Below are 18,005 nucleotides of genomic sequence, written 5' to 3' on the forward strand. Positions count from 1 at the left end.
CCAGCGTCTGCAGTTCTCACTTTCTCCAAGTCCCTTAACTATGTCCTTATTGGCTTTATTGAAATTGCATGAACCTGATGGTGCAATTTCCTATACTTAGTATGTGCTATTCAAATTGCCCATAATCTTAAGACTATCAGCAACAATATTGAGAGGCTAAGCATGAGTGTTCTGCTTTCTGAATTTTGCACCATTTATCATTGGTATCTGTTCCATTAGTACGCTACCTTTTGTGATTTGGTGCTCTGTTAGCTTATGTATTTTTGTTTAATTTTCCTTGCTTTTATTTGAGTGATTTTTTTGCAAGATGTTGGTTCTTTCAACAAGTGCGATTTGAGTTTGTGATTCTCTTGGGAAGGGTACACTTGAAGGATAGGGCTTAGATCAGTCTTATACTGACAGATATGTATTCCCAGTGCAAAAATGTAATGGTTTTTTAATAACAAAGTAATTCTGTTTTACACACAAAATTACACCATGGACATGAGGATGTCATGACCTGGGTTTTCTGCTAGCCAGGTGGTTATTTTTCTCGCTATCATACTAAGGAATTCCTATGTAAACTGAATTTTCCACAGGGGAATTCCTCTACACCTGGAATCCTCTGACTGTATCCATTTAGGTTGAAGACTTCAAAGTGCTCTGATGGTATTAAGTAAACAGTCACTAAGGAAAAGTTGCACAATGAAATGCATAGTACAACTCCTGAACAACTATTAAACTGACCCTATTAAGCAAAGATTCTATTAAACAAATCCAACCATATCTGCCCGAGATTCCTTGCATCCCCTGGTACAGACTGTCTAAACTTTACTGCTGCCCCCCAAACACCTCAACCAGAATTCACCAGATATCTTCACCCCCACCCACCCCTATCCCCAGAATGGATTTCTCCAACCCATTTCAACAATAAACATTGCATTACTTGCTTAGCACCCTATCTCCTATCCAACTGGCATCCTACCCTGAGCATCTTACCGCCTGCCAACCTGACCCTACAGCTCCCCTGTCTATCTGGCACCCTAACATCACGCTCACCAACTGTACTTAAGATTTGACTAGCTTTCTATAAGTGGCTATCGGGGCTCTTAAATTTCAGAATACAGCAGCAGCTGGGAAAAGGGGTGTGGTTTGACCCTGCTTTACATTCTGTGCTATGAATGAACTGCCAGAATGGAAGTACAGTTCCTCATTTCTGCAGGAATTCTAAGCAGAATCTCCTCTCAAGTGTGGAGCACCCTTTTGTAAAAAGGAAGAGCCTTTCTTCAGACCATGTGGGCCAATATACATGCAATATGTAGAATGAAAGGTTCTCGCTTGTGTATGTGTGTGTGTATATAAATACACAAATGTACATATATACGTACAAAAGAGGATATAGGAAAAATATATAATCCACTTCACGTGCACTGGAACAAATGCTTTTTCAAGCTAAGGTCAGTTCTTTCCACTGCTGGAAATGTAGGACAGGATTGTATAATTGTTCAGATATTCATAGATCAAAAATGGCTGCATATTTCATACACTACTTAAATCTAACTGTTAAATTAGTTGGTTTAATCTATTACAAGACAGCCAAAGTCTCCTGGGGTAATTCCAATACTACATGTTTTCTGTTATGTTAAACGAATGAGAAAGTATTGTTGATACACTTGAGGTTAAATGCAATCAGTTGTTTGGAACAATCTACTCCATAGTTGCTCAGTTCCATGAATAATGAAATCATTAGGTCTGTTTCACACAGCAAAAGCTGTTTGGAAATCGGAAACTCAAACTAAGGATAGCAGAAAATCAATTTGATAGTCCCTGAAAACTGATGCAGGAATGTGCAATTAAGCCATGTCCTCTGATTATGAGGCACATGATAGCAATTATGGGCTGTTTTCAATGATTTTGAAGTCCAGCAGCTCAAGTTTTAATGTTGATTGGTCACATTAACCACAATAGCCAGTAGCAATGGAATACTTGCCTGAGACTGAGGTTATGGTGGTAGATTTCATTGAGTATGTCCTTAGTGAAGCAGATACCTGATACATTGTTTCTCACTGAGATGGGTGAATAATTTCCCTTAGATTCTGGATTAGTGTTCATCAGTTCCACCACCTCCTTCTAGCATGTTGTCCTGCTCAACGTGGCCATTGTTCATGCTCCAAATAATGCTTTATTCCAAGGTGAAGAGCCCAATAATACACCCATGTTTGGGAACAATTTATTTTGGAGCCTTGAAGCCAGCAAAGAGAGTCAGTCAGCACTTGTTACATCACTCCTTGTAGAAGTTGCAGCATTTCAACAACTAATAAAAGCTTGAAAAACTTCTCAATTTAAAGCGGAAACCAAAAGATAGCAACCACAACCTAACTTTTTGATAGGTCTATTTCTTCAAATAGTGCTGCTGGGTGGTCATTCTTACTGATAACATTGTGCATTCAGCTTTGCAAATTTGAGAGGGTGTTAGCTGATGCATTAAATTTCAACATGGTGCAGATATTTTCAAATTAACATTGCACTCTGATTGACTTTATAATGTGTCTGTTTTACATGCCTCCACCAGTCACTCACTATGCATGTAGAAAGAACACCAAAAATACAGCTGTACAATACTTGCCTAAGCCTACCAAGGACACTGATTCCCAGTGAAATGCTTAGAGCTCCAAAATAGCACTGCAGTACATGTACACTCTTTTCAAGTGCATCATGCCAGACACCATTTTGGGTGGGCAACTATCATACACAAATAATGTGTATCGCACTTGGAATAAATCTTAAACTGCTATTCTATTCCCAAATTAATTATGTTCAACTCTGCACAGTCTTTATGACCTACAAATTTCTGTACCAGTAAATTTAATACTTAAATGGTTTTATGATCCATCTTTATCTGATACTGTGAAATCAGTTTAGGTTAAAATTTAAGCTTCAGGGTCAATACCATTTCTGATTTTGCAGGGAATTATAAGTCTTTTGCTGAATCTTGGGTGTATTTTAGCTGTTGAGGACTGGTGTGCTGTTTTTATTGGGTTACTATGTCAGCAGTAGGCATTTAGCTTGTGTGCATTGTAATTGTGTCACTAGTAACAGGAATTTGGATGTAGACATTTTTGATCCTGGCATCTGATGGCCACCTAATAGTGGTAAAAATGATAGTCTTGGGTCTGTTGTACTATGTCAAAATGCTGGGAAACACTGTTGATGATCTCTGGTTTTCTTAAGGATTTTGCAAATTGAGGACAACCAGATAGCAATCTTGGTTTTTCATTTTACATGAGCATATTGACCAATGTGTTATGTTGGGGGTGAAATTGGCACTAAGTAGAAGGAAGCAATATGAATGGAATGGAGTTAAGGAAGTATTTAATACACTGTGAATGTAGTGTGGAAAGTTAAAATAGGAAGATTAAGGAAGAAGCTTCAGGGTCAGGAGCACAGGTACAGATAACATAGTTATCTTGGATAGAGTTGTTGACATAAGGAAGGAATGTAGCCCTGAAGGAGGTCACTGAAGTTGGGCACAGCAATGTGGTGGAGGCCTGTCAACAGCTGAAGGCAGCTTAAAAAGGACCGAGGTTAAAATATTGAGCAAGGGTCCAAGGGAATTGTAGCAACATTATGAAATAGTTCTAGCGTGTTGGTGCTAGAAACAGAGATGTCAGCCAGGGAAAATGATAAGAACTGAAATGGTGGAATTCTTCTTATTTGAACCAGGTTCTACACTTATCACTGGACCAGAGGTGCTAGTGAGGAGTTGGATTAAATTAAATTAACTTGAATATTTTTAGTCTTGTCTACTTCAAAATCAGTCAAAACTTTGACTTAACTGAAACTTAATGTTAAACAGGAGTTAGAGAGTGGACTAACAATATTGGAATCAATCAGGAAAGAAAATGTAAAATTTTGTCTTATTGTGCATATGGAATTTGTACTTTCAGATACTGGCAAGGGGTAGCATATGGATAGAAGAGAGGACCAGGGGAGAGTAAAAGCCAAGCAGAGAGAGAACAGTTCTCAGAAGGTGGCCTGCAAAGGAGAGACATTGTGGAAAATAGAATGACGAACAGGGTTTAAAAGACAGAGAGAAAGTCCAGGAGCACAAGAAGGAGCAGTGAGTATAGTCATTGATGTAAGTGATGTCAAGAATATTGTGCTGTGTGGAACAGAAACTACCTTGTTCTGGGAGTGATAGGAAGGATGTGTACATTGTGAACGCACTCACAATTTGAAAGAGGAAGGGAAATTTGAACACATTAACTAGAGAGTTGAGAGTTAAGGTGGAATTTGTGAGAAAGAAAGATGGACTGCTTTGAAGGAGGTAGACTTAAAACCAAAAGGTAGGACAGTACTGTATTGATCTGAGAAGTTTTGCTTGCACAGGTGAATACGTCAGCCAACAAGACAGACAAAAGAACCTTAAGCTTTGGTCAATTGAAATTGTTTGAGTCACATTTTAATTTGAAGGCCACTTCAAAGCTGAATCCTTTACCCAGACTTAAACTGAGAGTGTGTTCATAGCAATTATCTTTAAGAATATATTCCAAACACAGTAACTTCCCAACTCTCCAGATATTTTGGATTAGTGGTGCTGGAAGAGCACAGCAGTTCAGGCAGCATCCGAGGAGCAGCAAAATTGACGTTTCGGGCAAAAGCCCTTCATCAGGAATAGGCTTTTGCCCGAAACGTCGATTTTGCTGTTCCTCGGATGCTGCCTGAACTGCTGTGCTCTTCCAGCACCACTAATCCAAAATCTGGTTTCCATCATCTGCAGTCATTGTTTTTACCTAACTCTCCAGATAGTTCCCATTAGACTTGTCTATTGTGGTTCATTTAGCTATTTTGAAACTTTGTGTAATTAACTTTTTTAATCAATTGTTTTAAAAGCATTCTGAGGTGAATTAATTTGTAATTTTGTCAATACCTTTCAGTACAAATGTATCTGGTTCCTTACTTTTTTACTTTTAAGTACAGTATTCAAAACTCAAATTGATTATCAATTGGTATTTTGTTGATGTAATAATAGAAATAAACGATCCTGAACTTCCACCTTAAACTGTTATCTGTGATTTCTGTGTTTAGTCTGACAACTTATTCATGGCATGTCAAGTGTACCTTATTTGGAAATCAGTTATTCTACAAGATGCTTTATGTTCTGCTTTGTATGTTGCTACAATATTACTTTTACTTCTTCAGGTGACAGCATCGATGATCAAGCTGATGAGGTAAAATTAGAATTCTGAGATGTATTTTCCTCTGCATTTGTTCACTTTGACAACTCTCTTCATTTTTACATGTTTAAAGAAGTTCTTACTATCTGTTTTTATATTGCTTGGTAGTTTACCCTCAAAGTTTTATTTTCTCTCTGTTTTGTTTGTCATCTTTGTTCTATTTTTGTTCCCAATCATCTGGCTGACTACTTTGCCACATGGGATATTTTTTCTTCCAATTTGATACTATGCTTAACTTAATTGATTCACCACCGTTAACCGTCCTTTGCTAGAATCCTCCTTCCTTAGTGGTACATATCTTTCCTGGGTGTCAGTTAGGTCAGTTGGGTGGATAATGCAGAGTAGCATGAATAGTATGGCTTCAATTACCTTACCAGTAAAGGATACCATTGAAGGTCCCTCTCTCAATCTCTCCCCTTGCCTGAGATGTGGTGACCCTTGGGTTAAACCATTACTACCATTTCTCAAATGAAAGAACAACCCTATGGTTCTCTGGGACTATGGCTACTTTACTATATCTTTGTAAATTTTCTTAAATAGCTGCCATTGTTGTCAACTCTTCTGATAAGTTCCTTTCCCGATCCATTCCAGCCAACTCTCCCCACATTCCTTTGAACTAAACTTATTTAGATTTGGCAAAGTTGTTTACGACCAATATCTTTCAATCTGAAACTGAATGCTAAATTCTACCATGTTACGGTCACTGCTTCTTCAGGATCTCTTACTCCTTGTTATCATTTATTAAGCCTGTCTTATTACACTTACCAGCTCCAAAGTAACCTGATCCCTAGTTGTATATACAAACATATTGTTTTAGGAACTTTCCCAACATATTATAAATTTTCCTACGTGGCAACCTCTGGCAATTTGAGGGTTACATATCTCTCCCCACTCCACTCTATTTAGTTCAAAGCACTCCCTACTGCACTGTTTTGTTAAAAAGTGGAAATGTTGTATAACAGATTATGTTTTCCTAAGTTTTGGCTGAAAAGGTAACAATCTCTCCTTGGATTTAGGTAGCACCTAAATCCTCCCACAATCCAACGATGTGCAAGTCAGGTGAATTGACCATGCTAAATTGCCTGCAGTGTTAGGTTCATTAGCCAGAGGGAAATGGGTCTGGGTGGGTGACTCTTCAGAGGGTCGGTGTGGACTTGCTGGGCCAAATGGCATGTTTCCACACCATAGGAAATCGAATCTAAGTAGTAAAACGTACCAAGTTCTTCTTTCATTTAGTCTTCTTATTGACACTGGATAAAGTATCAAGTAATCAAAAAGCTTAAGTATATTAGCAGTGGCATTGCTCATATCTGGTGTGCCCTTAAGTAAAGAGAAATGATTTTACATTCTGCAATGACTACCTATTTCTTTTTAAAAATGTAGAGGGAAATGTATGAATCTGAAAATGGCAATACAGCCATGGTAGAAAGATCAACGTCAAAAACAAATTCTCAAGGAGGAATGTCCAACAAGAGTAACAATGTGGCAAAAAAGTAAGATATCTGTTTTGCATTATTTTTCCTTTTCAATAGATGCGTTTAGCAAAAATTACTATGCACAATGCTGATAGAAAGGAAAAACTCACTGGTTTGTCCCATGTATCCCACACAACTGCAATATTGTATACATTTCAAACGTCACACCAAAGTCCGGTCCTTGTGGCTGAGGAGAAAAATCAAATAAAAGCGCTGCTTCAACAATGAAAATGTCTGGAATATCCATCTTTAACAACTTAGCAGTGATCTCAAAACTTGAACGGCATTAAAATTAATAGATCACATACAATGTTTAAAGTTTAGAGAGTGGCAGGGGTGCAATGATATCTCACTGAGTGAGTAATCCAGAACTCCAGGCTAATGTTCTGACAATATGGGTTCAGTTCCTACCATGACAGATGGTGAAATTTAAATTCAATTAAAAATTTGAATAAAAAAGCTTGTCTAATTTGACCACTATTGAATGTTCCCGTTAAGGAAGAGAATTTATCGTCATTACGTAGTTTGGTGTCCATATGTCTTCAAACCCACAACATCATTTAAAATCTCACCTACGCCATCCAGGTCACACACTGATTGGCAATTTGATCACTAATAGGTCCTGCTTTCTTCTGGTGATCCTTTTGTTTCTAAAATGCTTATAAAATGCTTTTGGATTATCCATTTTTTATCCAAAAGTGTATTTCCATGTCCCCCTTTTCCTTTCCTAAGTGACCCTCTGCACTTTCTATATTCATCTCAGGCTGCTGCTCTTTGTAGCCCCTGCTATCTACCAGAAACTTTATTTTTAATCTAACTGTCTTGCTACCATGAGGGCATGCACTCAAGCATTTGTCTTTCTGTACCTTTAAAAACTTGGACTATATTGAAAAATAGATTTTAAAACCAGGATTTACCAGGATGGCTGCATAATTTTGATTTTGATATATATTGTTAACTTTTTTTTATGGCTGGGGGTAGTTGTGATGTACGGCACTGTGGTTAGCATTGCTGCTTCACAGCACCAGGGACCTGGGTTCAATTTCACCCTCGGGTGACAATGTAGAGTTTGCATGTTCTCACCGTGTCTGCGTGGGTTCCCTCTGGGTGCTCCAGTCCCCCCCCCCCCCCCCCACCACCTCCTTTCCAAAGATGTGGAGGTTAGTGGATTAGCCATGCTAAATTGCCCACTGTGTCCAAGGATAGACAGGCTAAGTGGATTAGCCATGGTAAATGTGGGTTTATGGGGATAGGATAGGTGTCTGGGTGGGATACTCTTTGGAGGGTAGGTGCGGACTTGATGGGCCAAATGGCCTGCTTCCAGACTGTAGGTATTCTATGATTCTTTGTGTGGACAGTCACGAGCCAAGGAGATGTTTACAAGTGAAGCTGAATGATGCTCAGCTAACTGAGCAGGTTGGGACTGGAAACAAGTTGAAGAGACACAGACACACAGCAAGAGAAAGACACAGGTGCGCTATTGGTCTCCTCGTCAGAAACAAACTGTTTTCTGCACTAAAAAAACTCAGTTTAAACTTGAATAAAACCAGTTGCCTTTCCTGGAGTCATTGCTGTGACTTTTGAATTGATAATTCAGAGATATTTCCAAGTGAATCAATCATACTGTATTTCTTACACACCACTACAAGTTTCTAGAGAACAATCCCAACCTTAGCATATGAAAGCAAAGACCACTGAACTGACTTTACAGTTATTTTTTCCTACATAGAACAGTATAGCACAGTACAGGCCCTTCAACCCTTAGTGTTGTGCTGACCTTTTATCCTACTGTAAGATCAAACTAGCTGACCTACCCTTCATTTTACTATCAACCCAAGAGTTGCTTAAATGTCCCTACTCTATCTGACTCTACGACCACTGCTGACAGTGCATTCTACGCACCCACCACTCTCTGTGTAACCCTCTGACATCTCCCCTAAACCTTCCTTCAGTCACCATAAAATATTGCCCCCTCGTGATAGCCATTTCCGCCCTGGCAATAAGTCTCTGGCTATCCACTCTATCTATGCTTCTCATCATCTTGGACACCTCTATCAAGTTTCCTCTCATTCTTCTTTGCTCCCTCAACCTTCATTAGTCCAGGCAGCATCCTGGTAAATCTCCTCTGCACCAAGTCTAAAGCCTCCGTATCCTTCCTGTAATGAGGTGACCAGAACACAATATTCCAAGTGTTGTCTAACCAGGGATTTATAGAGCTGCAGCATAACTTTGCGGTTCTTAAACTCAACCCCCGGATAATGAAAGCCAACACAACATATGCTTTCTTGATAACAATATCACCTCTGTTCCTCCATATTGCCAAGAATTTTGCCTTTAACCCTGTATTCTGCTTTCAAATTTGACCTTCCAAAATAAATCACTTCACACTCTTCCAGGTTGAACTCCATCTGCCACTTCTTAGCTCAGCTGTGCTTCCTGTCAATTTCCCATTGCAACCTACACACTATCCACAACTCTACCAACCTCCATGACGTTGGCAAACTTACTAATCCATCCTTCCACTTCCTCATCCAAGTCATTTAGAAAAATCACAGAGAGCAGAGATCCCAGAACAGATCCCTGTCCAGCACTTGCAACAAGTGGTCCCTAAACAGCCTCCACATTTCTGCCATGCATTTCCCTTGAGAATATCTGTTCCCAATTTATGTTCTACAGTTTCTGCCTAAAAGCATTGTAATTCTCCCTCTCCCAATTAAATACTTTTCCATACCATCTGCTCCTTTCCCTCCATGACTATAGCAGAGGTCAGGGATTATTATTGCTATCACTGAAATGCTCTCCCACTGAAAGATCTGACACCTGACCTGGTTCATTGCCAAACTCCAATATGGCCTTCCCTGTAGTTGCCCTATTGACATATTGAATCAGGAATCCTTCCTAGACACGCCTGACTAAATCAGCTCCATCCAAACTATTTGCACTAAGGAGGTTCCAATCAATATTAGGGAAGTTGAAGTTACCCATTACAACAACCCTGTTACTTTAGATTAAATTCCCTACAGTGTGGAAACAGGCTTTCGGCCCAACCAGTCCACACCGACTCTCCGAAGAGTAACCCACCCAGACCCATTTCCCTCTGACTAATGCACCTAACATGGCCAATTCACCTGACCTGCGCATCTTTGGACTGTGGGAGGAAACCGGAGCATACAGAGGAAACCCACGCAGACACGGGGAGAATGTGCAAACTTCACACAGACAGTCACCCAAGGGTGGAATCGAACCTGGGACTCTGGTGCTGTGAGGCAGCAGTGCTAACCACTGAGCCACCATGCCACCCCTGCACCTTTCCAAAATCTGCCTCCCAATCTGCTTCTCTGTGTCTCTGTTGTTAATATGGAATCTGTAGAAAACTCCGAACAAGGTTACTGCTCCTTTCCTGTTTCTGACTTCCACCACACCGACTCAGTAGACAAACCCTCCTCAATGACTTCCTTTTCTGCAGTTGTGATACTATCCCTGATCAACAATACCACTTCCTCACCTCTTTTATCTCCCTCCCTATTCCTTTTGAAACACTTAACAACAATAATTCCTGTCTCTGTGATATCCAATTCTCCACAATGGTCACAATATTGTAGCTCCAAGTACTGATCCATGCTCTAAGTTCATCACCCTTATTCCTGACACTTCTTGCGTTAAAATAGACACACTTCAACCCATCACGTTGACTGCAACTTTGCCCTATCAGCTGTCTATCCTTCCTTACAGACTCTTTACACACAGTAGCTGCCTGTTCACCAGCTACCCTATCCTCTGACTGGTTCCCACCCTATCCTCTGACTGGTTCCCACCCCCTGCCAAACTAGTTTAAATCCTCTTGAAGAGCTCCAGCAAACCTCCCGCCCAGGATATTGGTACCCTCTAGTTCAGGTCCAACTTGTCCTCCTGTTACAGGTCCCACCTTCCCCAGAAGGTATCCCAATGATCCACATATCTGAAGCCCACCCTCCTACACTAGCTGTGCAACGATGTGTTCAGCTGTACAAGCTCTCTGTTCCTAGCCTCAGTAGCCAGTGGCACTAGTAGCAGTCCTGAGATTATTACTCTGCTCATCCTGTCTTTTCACTTCCAACCTAACTCCTTATGTTCACTTTTCAGGTCCTCACCCCTTTTCCCAGCTATGTCATTGGTAGTGATGTGTACCACAACTTCTGACTGCTTCCCCTCCTCCTTAAGAATCGTGTAGACTTGATCCAAGACATCCCTGACCCTGGCAACTGGAGGCAACAGACCATCCGGGAGTCTCATTTGCAACCACAGAATGTCCCGTCTGTTCCTCTAACCGTTGAATTTCCTATCACTATCGCCAAAGTGGGATACTGCTGGTGGGGGAGGAGGGCAGTCCTACTGGGGAAAGCTACAGTGGCACTAAGCCTGGCTCTGTGGCTCAGAAGGGAAGTGGGGAGAATCGGAGAGCAATAGTATTAGGAGATTCAATGGTTCGAGGAACAGCTGGGAGATCTTTGAGGGGAACAGCCACAGGGGATCCCTGCACTGTCTGTCTATTACCTGTGTGTGTGTGTGCGCGTGCGTGCGTGCACGCGCACGCTTATTACCTGCAGCGATAACCTAATGACTTATAATAAATAATTCTGGTTTAGTACAGAAGCCTGGTCCATGATCTGTTTCAGCCTGAAAAAGCAGGGGTCAATTTATGGCTTGCTACCCATTGGATTGTAACAATATCCTACCATTTATTGTGTGTTCACTTGTTTGTCCTTCACAAATGCATTAACTGGTGCCAAATTGAATTCCACTGCCATGTTTCTGCTTTAATGAGCTATCCAGTGATGTTTTTCTGCCATCCATAGCTTTTTTTCCTACTCCTCAACTGCACAGCTAATTTTTATACCATTTGCAACCAAATTCTGCATGTCCCTTACATTCAAGACTTTGGTATTGGTACCTATATTACAAAAGTCTACTGACTCCTGTGAATCCTCAATGAAGCAGCCTTCTCATCATTACTACACCTATTTGTCATTACCTTCTGGTTTCTGCCTTTTGAGCATACTTTTGTCTCCAAGTTGCCCTTAGATCCCACAGGCTCTTGTATTTCTGATCAATGTTCTAAGCAGAACCTTGTCAAGAAGCTGACTAAAAAATGGTAGGTTACATCAAGTATGTTGCTGTCATTGACCCTCCTTGTAATATTCTCAACATATTCAATCAAATGTATAAAGCATACCTTCCCTTAAATCTATACTGACTGTCCTTGATTGATTTAAACTTTTCTACACAGTTATTTATACTTGTCCACTGGTTTGGCTATGCATCCCTTTGCACAACTATAAAATGGACCATGTCAGCATGTTTCCTGCAGGAACTTCTAGGCCAAAAAGCTTATTGATGTTTACTTTGATTTTAGATTGAGTAACTTAACATCATGCCTAAGCTTTTTACACAGGTTTATTGATGGTCTTCACTGACTAACGTTTGATAGTGCATTATTGCTGTTAAATAATACTTCTACAGAACTTCCTACAAGGATTTCTGCAACACAATGCTAGGAATCCTTAGTTTTGTTACTGTAATAACTGAACTTGCAAAGAAATTTTATTGTGCACATTTCAACATGAAATGAACGCTACCGGTTTAACCTGGCATTGCTGCTATTGATATATTTTAGCAAATCAATCTTGCCAAACTTATTAAATAATTGAAAGTTATTTAATTATCAAAGGAGAATAAACTTTGGCACAGAAATGCAATCTACAGTTTTGTTTGGGATAAGGGACAGGAAAAGATGACAAATGCAGATCTTATTAAAACTGAATGGCAAAGATAATTTATGATTGCAGCTTATTATGTTCTTCTCGATCTGTTAGTATTAACTTTAAGGATGAATCTGGATGTAAGTTTGCTCACTGAGCTGGAAGGTTCATTTTCAGACATTTCGTCACCTTACTAGGTAACATCTTCAGTGGGCCTCCAGACGAAGCACTGTTGATAATTCTATTAAAAGACCCAAAGACACATACACCAAACACCATCAACTTCATCAGCAAGGACAGTATCATCAAGCTAGTGGACCTATGCTTTACCACACACTTCACCTTCAACAACAAAGCCTACAGACAAACCAATGGAACACCCGTAGGATCCCTGACATCAGGGTTCTTAGCAGAGGCAGTAATACAGAAACTCAAACAAACAGCTCTGCCAACCACCCAACCCAAACTTTAGGTCCGCTATGTGGATGACACGTTTGTCATCACTAAATGAAACAAATTAGAGGAAACCTTCAAGACCATCAATAATACCCTTACTGGCATAAAATTCACTAAAGAGGAGGAAAACAATAACAAACTGCCATTCCTAGATGTCATAGTAGAACGAACAGCCAATGGGGAACTTCAAACCAGCATCTACAGGAAAACAACACATTCGGACCAAATATTGAACTACAGAAACAATCACCCGAACATCCACAAACGAAGCTGCATCAGAACATTATTCCAATGAGCCACCACACACAGCATCACAGAGGAATGACGCAGAGGAAATCACCTATACAGTGTATTAAAAAAGAATGGGTACCCAATGAACACAGTCCACAGATTTCTCAACAACAAACCCAAACAAGCAGACAAAACATGTCCAGAAACCCTAGCCACTCTCCCCTAAATTAAAAGACACCTCGAAATGACTGCCAGACTACTTAGAGCCATTAGTATCATGGTAGCCCACAAATCCACCAACACACTAAAACTGCAGCTAATGAACTTGAAAGACCCTATACAGACAACAAGCAAAACTAATGTTATTTACAAAATACCATGCAAGGACTGTAACAACACTACATGGACAAACAGGCAGAAAACTAGCCACCAGGATACATGAACATCAACTAGTCACAAAACGACATGACCCTCTCTCACTAGTATCCTTCCACACAGATGAGGAAGGACACCACTTCAATTGGGACAACACATCCATCCTCGGACAAGCCAAACAGAGACATGCATGAGAATTCCTAGAAGCATGGCATCCCAACCAGAACTCTATCAACAAACACATCGAGTTAGACCCCATTTACCACCCCTGAGAAAAAGAACAGGAAATGACATCACCACAGGAAATGGCATCACCAACCCAAAGAAACCCAAACATATAAAAAGAAAGCAGGAATTATCAACAGTGCTTCGTCCAGAAGCCCACTGAAGATGTTACCTAGTAGGGTGACGAAACGTCTGGGAATGAACATTCCAGCTCATCGAGCAAATCTACATCCAGAACCTCAACCTGAACTACAAATCTTCTCAAAACTCATTAAGGGTGAATTTAAAAGGTTAAATTGACTTAAAATCATATTGATTAAATACATAGCAGTTCAGCATTACACATCATTTTTAAGAAACCTTTAAGAAATTCAGCTGTCTAGATGTGTCATATAAGTAAGAATTCTCTTTATCCTTCCCTAATTGCTTCGGGCTCAAGAATTATTCTTAATAGATGGAAACTTTGGTTACCCCACATGTCTAACTGGCAGGCACAGCTCTCCTTTTGTAGCATTCGGTGACATCTTATCAATTTTTCGTTGCTAGACCTGTGCAACCTTTGCTTCCCTTTTTGTAATGCCCTCTTAATCAATGAATAAAGATCAGATCATGGCTTCAAACTTGAGTCCTGTCAACAATCACCTTAATTATGAGACTGTACAGCATGGAAACAGACTGTTCAATCCAACTTGTCCATGCTTACCAGATATCCTAAATGAATCTAGTCCCATTTGCCAGCACTTGGCCCACATCTCTCTAAACCCTTCCTATTCATGTAGCCATCCAGATGCCTTTTAAATGTAATTGTACCAGCCTCCACACTTCCTGTAGCAGCTCATTCCATACATGCACCACCCTTTGCGTGGAAAAGTTGCCCATTAGGTCCCTTTTATATCTTTCCCCTCTCACTCTAAACCTATACCCTCTAATTCTGGACTCCCCTGCCCCTGGGAAAAGATCTTGTCTATTTACCCTATCCATACCCCTCATGATTTTGTAAACCTCTATAAGTCACTCCTCAGTCTCCAACGCTCCAGGGAAAACAGCACCAGTCTATTCAGCCTCTCCCTATAGCTCAAATCATCCATCCCTGGCAACATCCTTGTAAATCTTTTCTGAACCCTTTCAAGTTTCACAACATCCTTCCTATAGGAGGGAGACCAAAAGTGACCTAACCATTGTCTTGTACAGCTGCAACATGATCTCCCAACTCCTATACTCAATTCTCTGACCAATAAATGATGCATACCAAATGCTTTCTTCACTATCGTATCTACCTGCGACACCACTTTCAAGGAAGCATGAACCTGCACTCCAAGGTCTCTTTATTCACAACACTCCAGGATCTTACCATCAAATGTATAAGTCCTGCCCTGATTTGTCTTTCCAAAATATAGCACCTCACATTTATTTAAATTAAACTCCACCTGCCACTCCTTGGCCCACCGGGCCATCTGATCAAGATCCTGTTGTACTCTGCGGTAACCTTCTTGGCTGTCCACTATGCCTCCAATTTTGGCATCATCTGCAAACTTACTAACTATACCTCTTATATTCACATCCAAATCATTTACATAAATGACGAAAAGTAGTGGATCAGCGCCGATCTTTGTAGGAGTGATACCACTGTTCTCAGGCCTCAATTCTGAAAAGCAACCCATCACCACCACACTGATGCAAAATGCTCATTTAGTATCTCCCCATCTCCTGTGGTTCAACACATAGGCTGCCTTGCTGATTTTTGAGGGGTCCTATTCTCTCCCAAGTTACCCTTTTGACCTTAATGTATTTATAAAATCCTTCTTGATTCTCCTTAACTCTGTTTGCCAAAGCTATCTCAGGTCCCTTTTTTGCCCTCCTGATTTCCCTCTTAAGTGTACTCTTACTACCTTTATACTCTTCTAAGGATTCATTTGATCTCTGTTGTCTATACCTGACATATGCTTTCTTCTTTTTTCTTAACCAGAATACTACTTCCTCTAGTCATCCGGCATTCCCTACACCTACCAGCCTTTCCTTTCATCCTAACAGGAACATACTGTCTCTAGGCTCTCGTTATTTCATTTTTGACGGCTTCCCATTTTCCCACCGTCCCTTTATCTTTAAACATTCCCCCACAATCAGCTTTTGAAAGTTCTTCCCTAATACCGTCAAAATTGGCCTACTTCCAATTTAGAACTTTAACTTTTTGATCTGGGCTGTCCTTTTCCATCACTATTTTAAGACTAATAGAATTAAGATCGTTGGCCCCAAACTTGCTATATACTGTGATTTAAAAAATCCTTCTGTGGGCTATGTGTGGGGAAATCATGTGATTCTTTCAACAGTCTTACAACAGTCTTAGTAGTTATTCCACACAATGCACTAAAGGCATTTTCTCCCAAATGGCTTTCTCCTGCTCAGACTTTTATTGTATGTTCTGTCCCATCTATATTTATACATTTTATGGTATAAAATTCTGTGGAATAGACTGTCACAGTACTGTACTGTTATTTCTTGAATTGTTTGACCAGGTAACTCATTTCTTATAGTTCAAAAAGGGGCAAACAGCAGAACACCATTTCCAAGCGTTCTGAGTCTAATCAGATTGTATCCCAGAAAAGGTCCACAAACAGGAATAAAGCACCAACATTTAAGCAGCAGGTAAGATTCATTTTAACAGTAAACAAAATTTTGACTTTTATGAATCAATGTATCTTCTTATCTGTAGATCTTAGTATGGATTTTTTTGGTTTTGTTTTGTTATAGCCAGAGTTCTTGTTATTCGAGAAATGAAAGATGTTATTGTAGTAAAATCAATTCCGTCATTATTAGGGTCACTAGCTTGCAATGAATGGATAAGTCAAATTGTATTTTTATTACATTGCATTTGAGATCTTGCCATTATATTTTGGAGGGCTGAGTAGGGATGGTGTTTCGGACGAGGTAGTGGTGGTGTTCACGTTTACAGATCTATCTATTAATTCATGCAGACTTCAAGCCTTAATCATTCTGTGTGTATCTTACTGTATGTATTTTTTTACAGCATCTGGTAACACATGGGGTGTTGTACTGGGTTTGCACTCAAAGATGGAGGCTTGGCCTTAAGCTGGCAGTTCGTGGAATTTAGTTTAAACAACCTGTTATTTTACTTTATGGGCTAAAACCGAAAATAAAACCCTAACTGAAAAGTTACGCAATAAACTCAACTAATAAATCTCAGGGAAGGATTATTTGTCTTTGGTTGAAATATGACTTCATGAACCCATCCAGCAAATCGTGCTGAGAACAACGAACCTTGGAATCATTACGACACATAACATAGGAGTGGGAGCTGGCATTCAGCCTGTCGAGTCTAATCTACGTTTCAGATAAATAGTAGGTGATCATCTACGTAAGTGCCATTTTCCCATCCCCTTTCCATATCACTTGATGTCACTAATCAACAGAAATCCATTGATTTCTGTCTTGAACATGCCCATAATTGATCTTCCACAGCATTCTGTGTAGAGAATTCCAAAGATTCTCCACCCGAAAAGAAATTTCTCCTTGATACAGAATGCCATTCAACCCATCACATTTGTGATGACGCTCCCAAGAACAATTCCTGTGCTCACTTACCCATCCTTCCCAACATCTCTGTACATTCCTTCTCTTCAAATATCTAGAAACTGTAGACGTCCACTATCGTTGTTGTGTTTTTGCCTAAGTAAACTGATCAGCAATTTTCAGAGGTGCTATTTAAAGTAAGTCCTTGGTTCTCTTAAGTTGAGGCTTGGATCTGGTAGGGTGTCTTTAGAGCAACAGGCTATGCTCTACGCTACCTTTGGCAAGAGTTCACCATGGCTCAATATTCAGGGATTTGGCTCATTCTAAAAACCTTTGAGAACATTGAAAACACACTGATTTAGATCACTAATTCTTTGCTCCTGACTTATCAACAATTTATTACAGAGGCTGATCAGGATGAAAAAGCACTGAGATTTTTCATCATTGCATGATCTTTGCAGTTTCAGGATATCATAAACATAGTTCTGCATGTTCCCCATCAGGAACCTAGTTTCTGAACCAGAAAGGTTCACTGTGCAACTTGTTCCTGTCAGGACCCCAAGCAGAGATGTTGCTCCAATTACAGTGTGGAGAAAGTGAGGTCTGCAGATGCTGGAGATCAGAGCTGGAAATGTGTTGCTGGAAAAGCGCAGCAGGTCAGGCAGCATCCAGGGAACAGGAGAATCGACGTTTCGGGCATAAGCCCTTCTTCAGGAATGAGGAAAGTTTGTCCAGCAGGCTAAGATAAAAGGTAGGGAGGA

The 18,005-nt window shown here is 40.2% G+C and overlaps 1 protein-coding gene across 1 annotated transcript in view; it reads left to right on the forward strand.

The window, feature by feature from the left end:
- Positions 1 to 518: 518 nt before the first annotated feature.
- LOC122539893 overlaps positions 519 to 18,005 on the forward strand; it is a 63,884-nt gene continuing 46,397 nt past the window's right edge. Inside the window, exons 1-4 of the mRNA XM_043675045.1 lie at positions 519 to 4,099; positions 5,182 to 5,210; positions 6,600 to 6,709; positions 16,248 to 16,359. Coding sequence (XP_043530980.1) covers positions 6,606 to 6,709; positions 16,248 to 16,359 — 216 coding nt within the window. The 5' untranslated portion in view covers positions 519 to 4,099; positions 5,182 to 5,210; positions 6,600 to 6,605. The remainder of the gene's footprint in view (positions 4,100 to 5,181; positions 5,211 to 6,599; positions 6,710 to 16,247; positions 16,360 to 18,005) is intronic.

Source organism: Chiloscyllium plagiosum, chromosome 33, assembly GCF_004010195.1.
Source record: "Chiloscyllium plagiosum isolate BGI_BamShark_2017 chromosome 33, ASM401019v2, whole genome shotgun sequence".
Lineage (NCBI taxonomy): Eukaryota > Metazoa > Chordata > Chondrichthyes > Orectolobiformes > Hemiscylliidae > Chiloscyllium > Chiloscyllium plagiosum.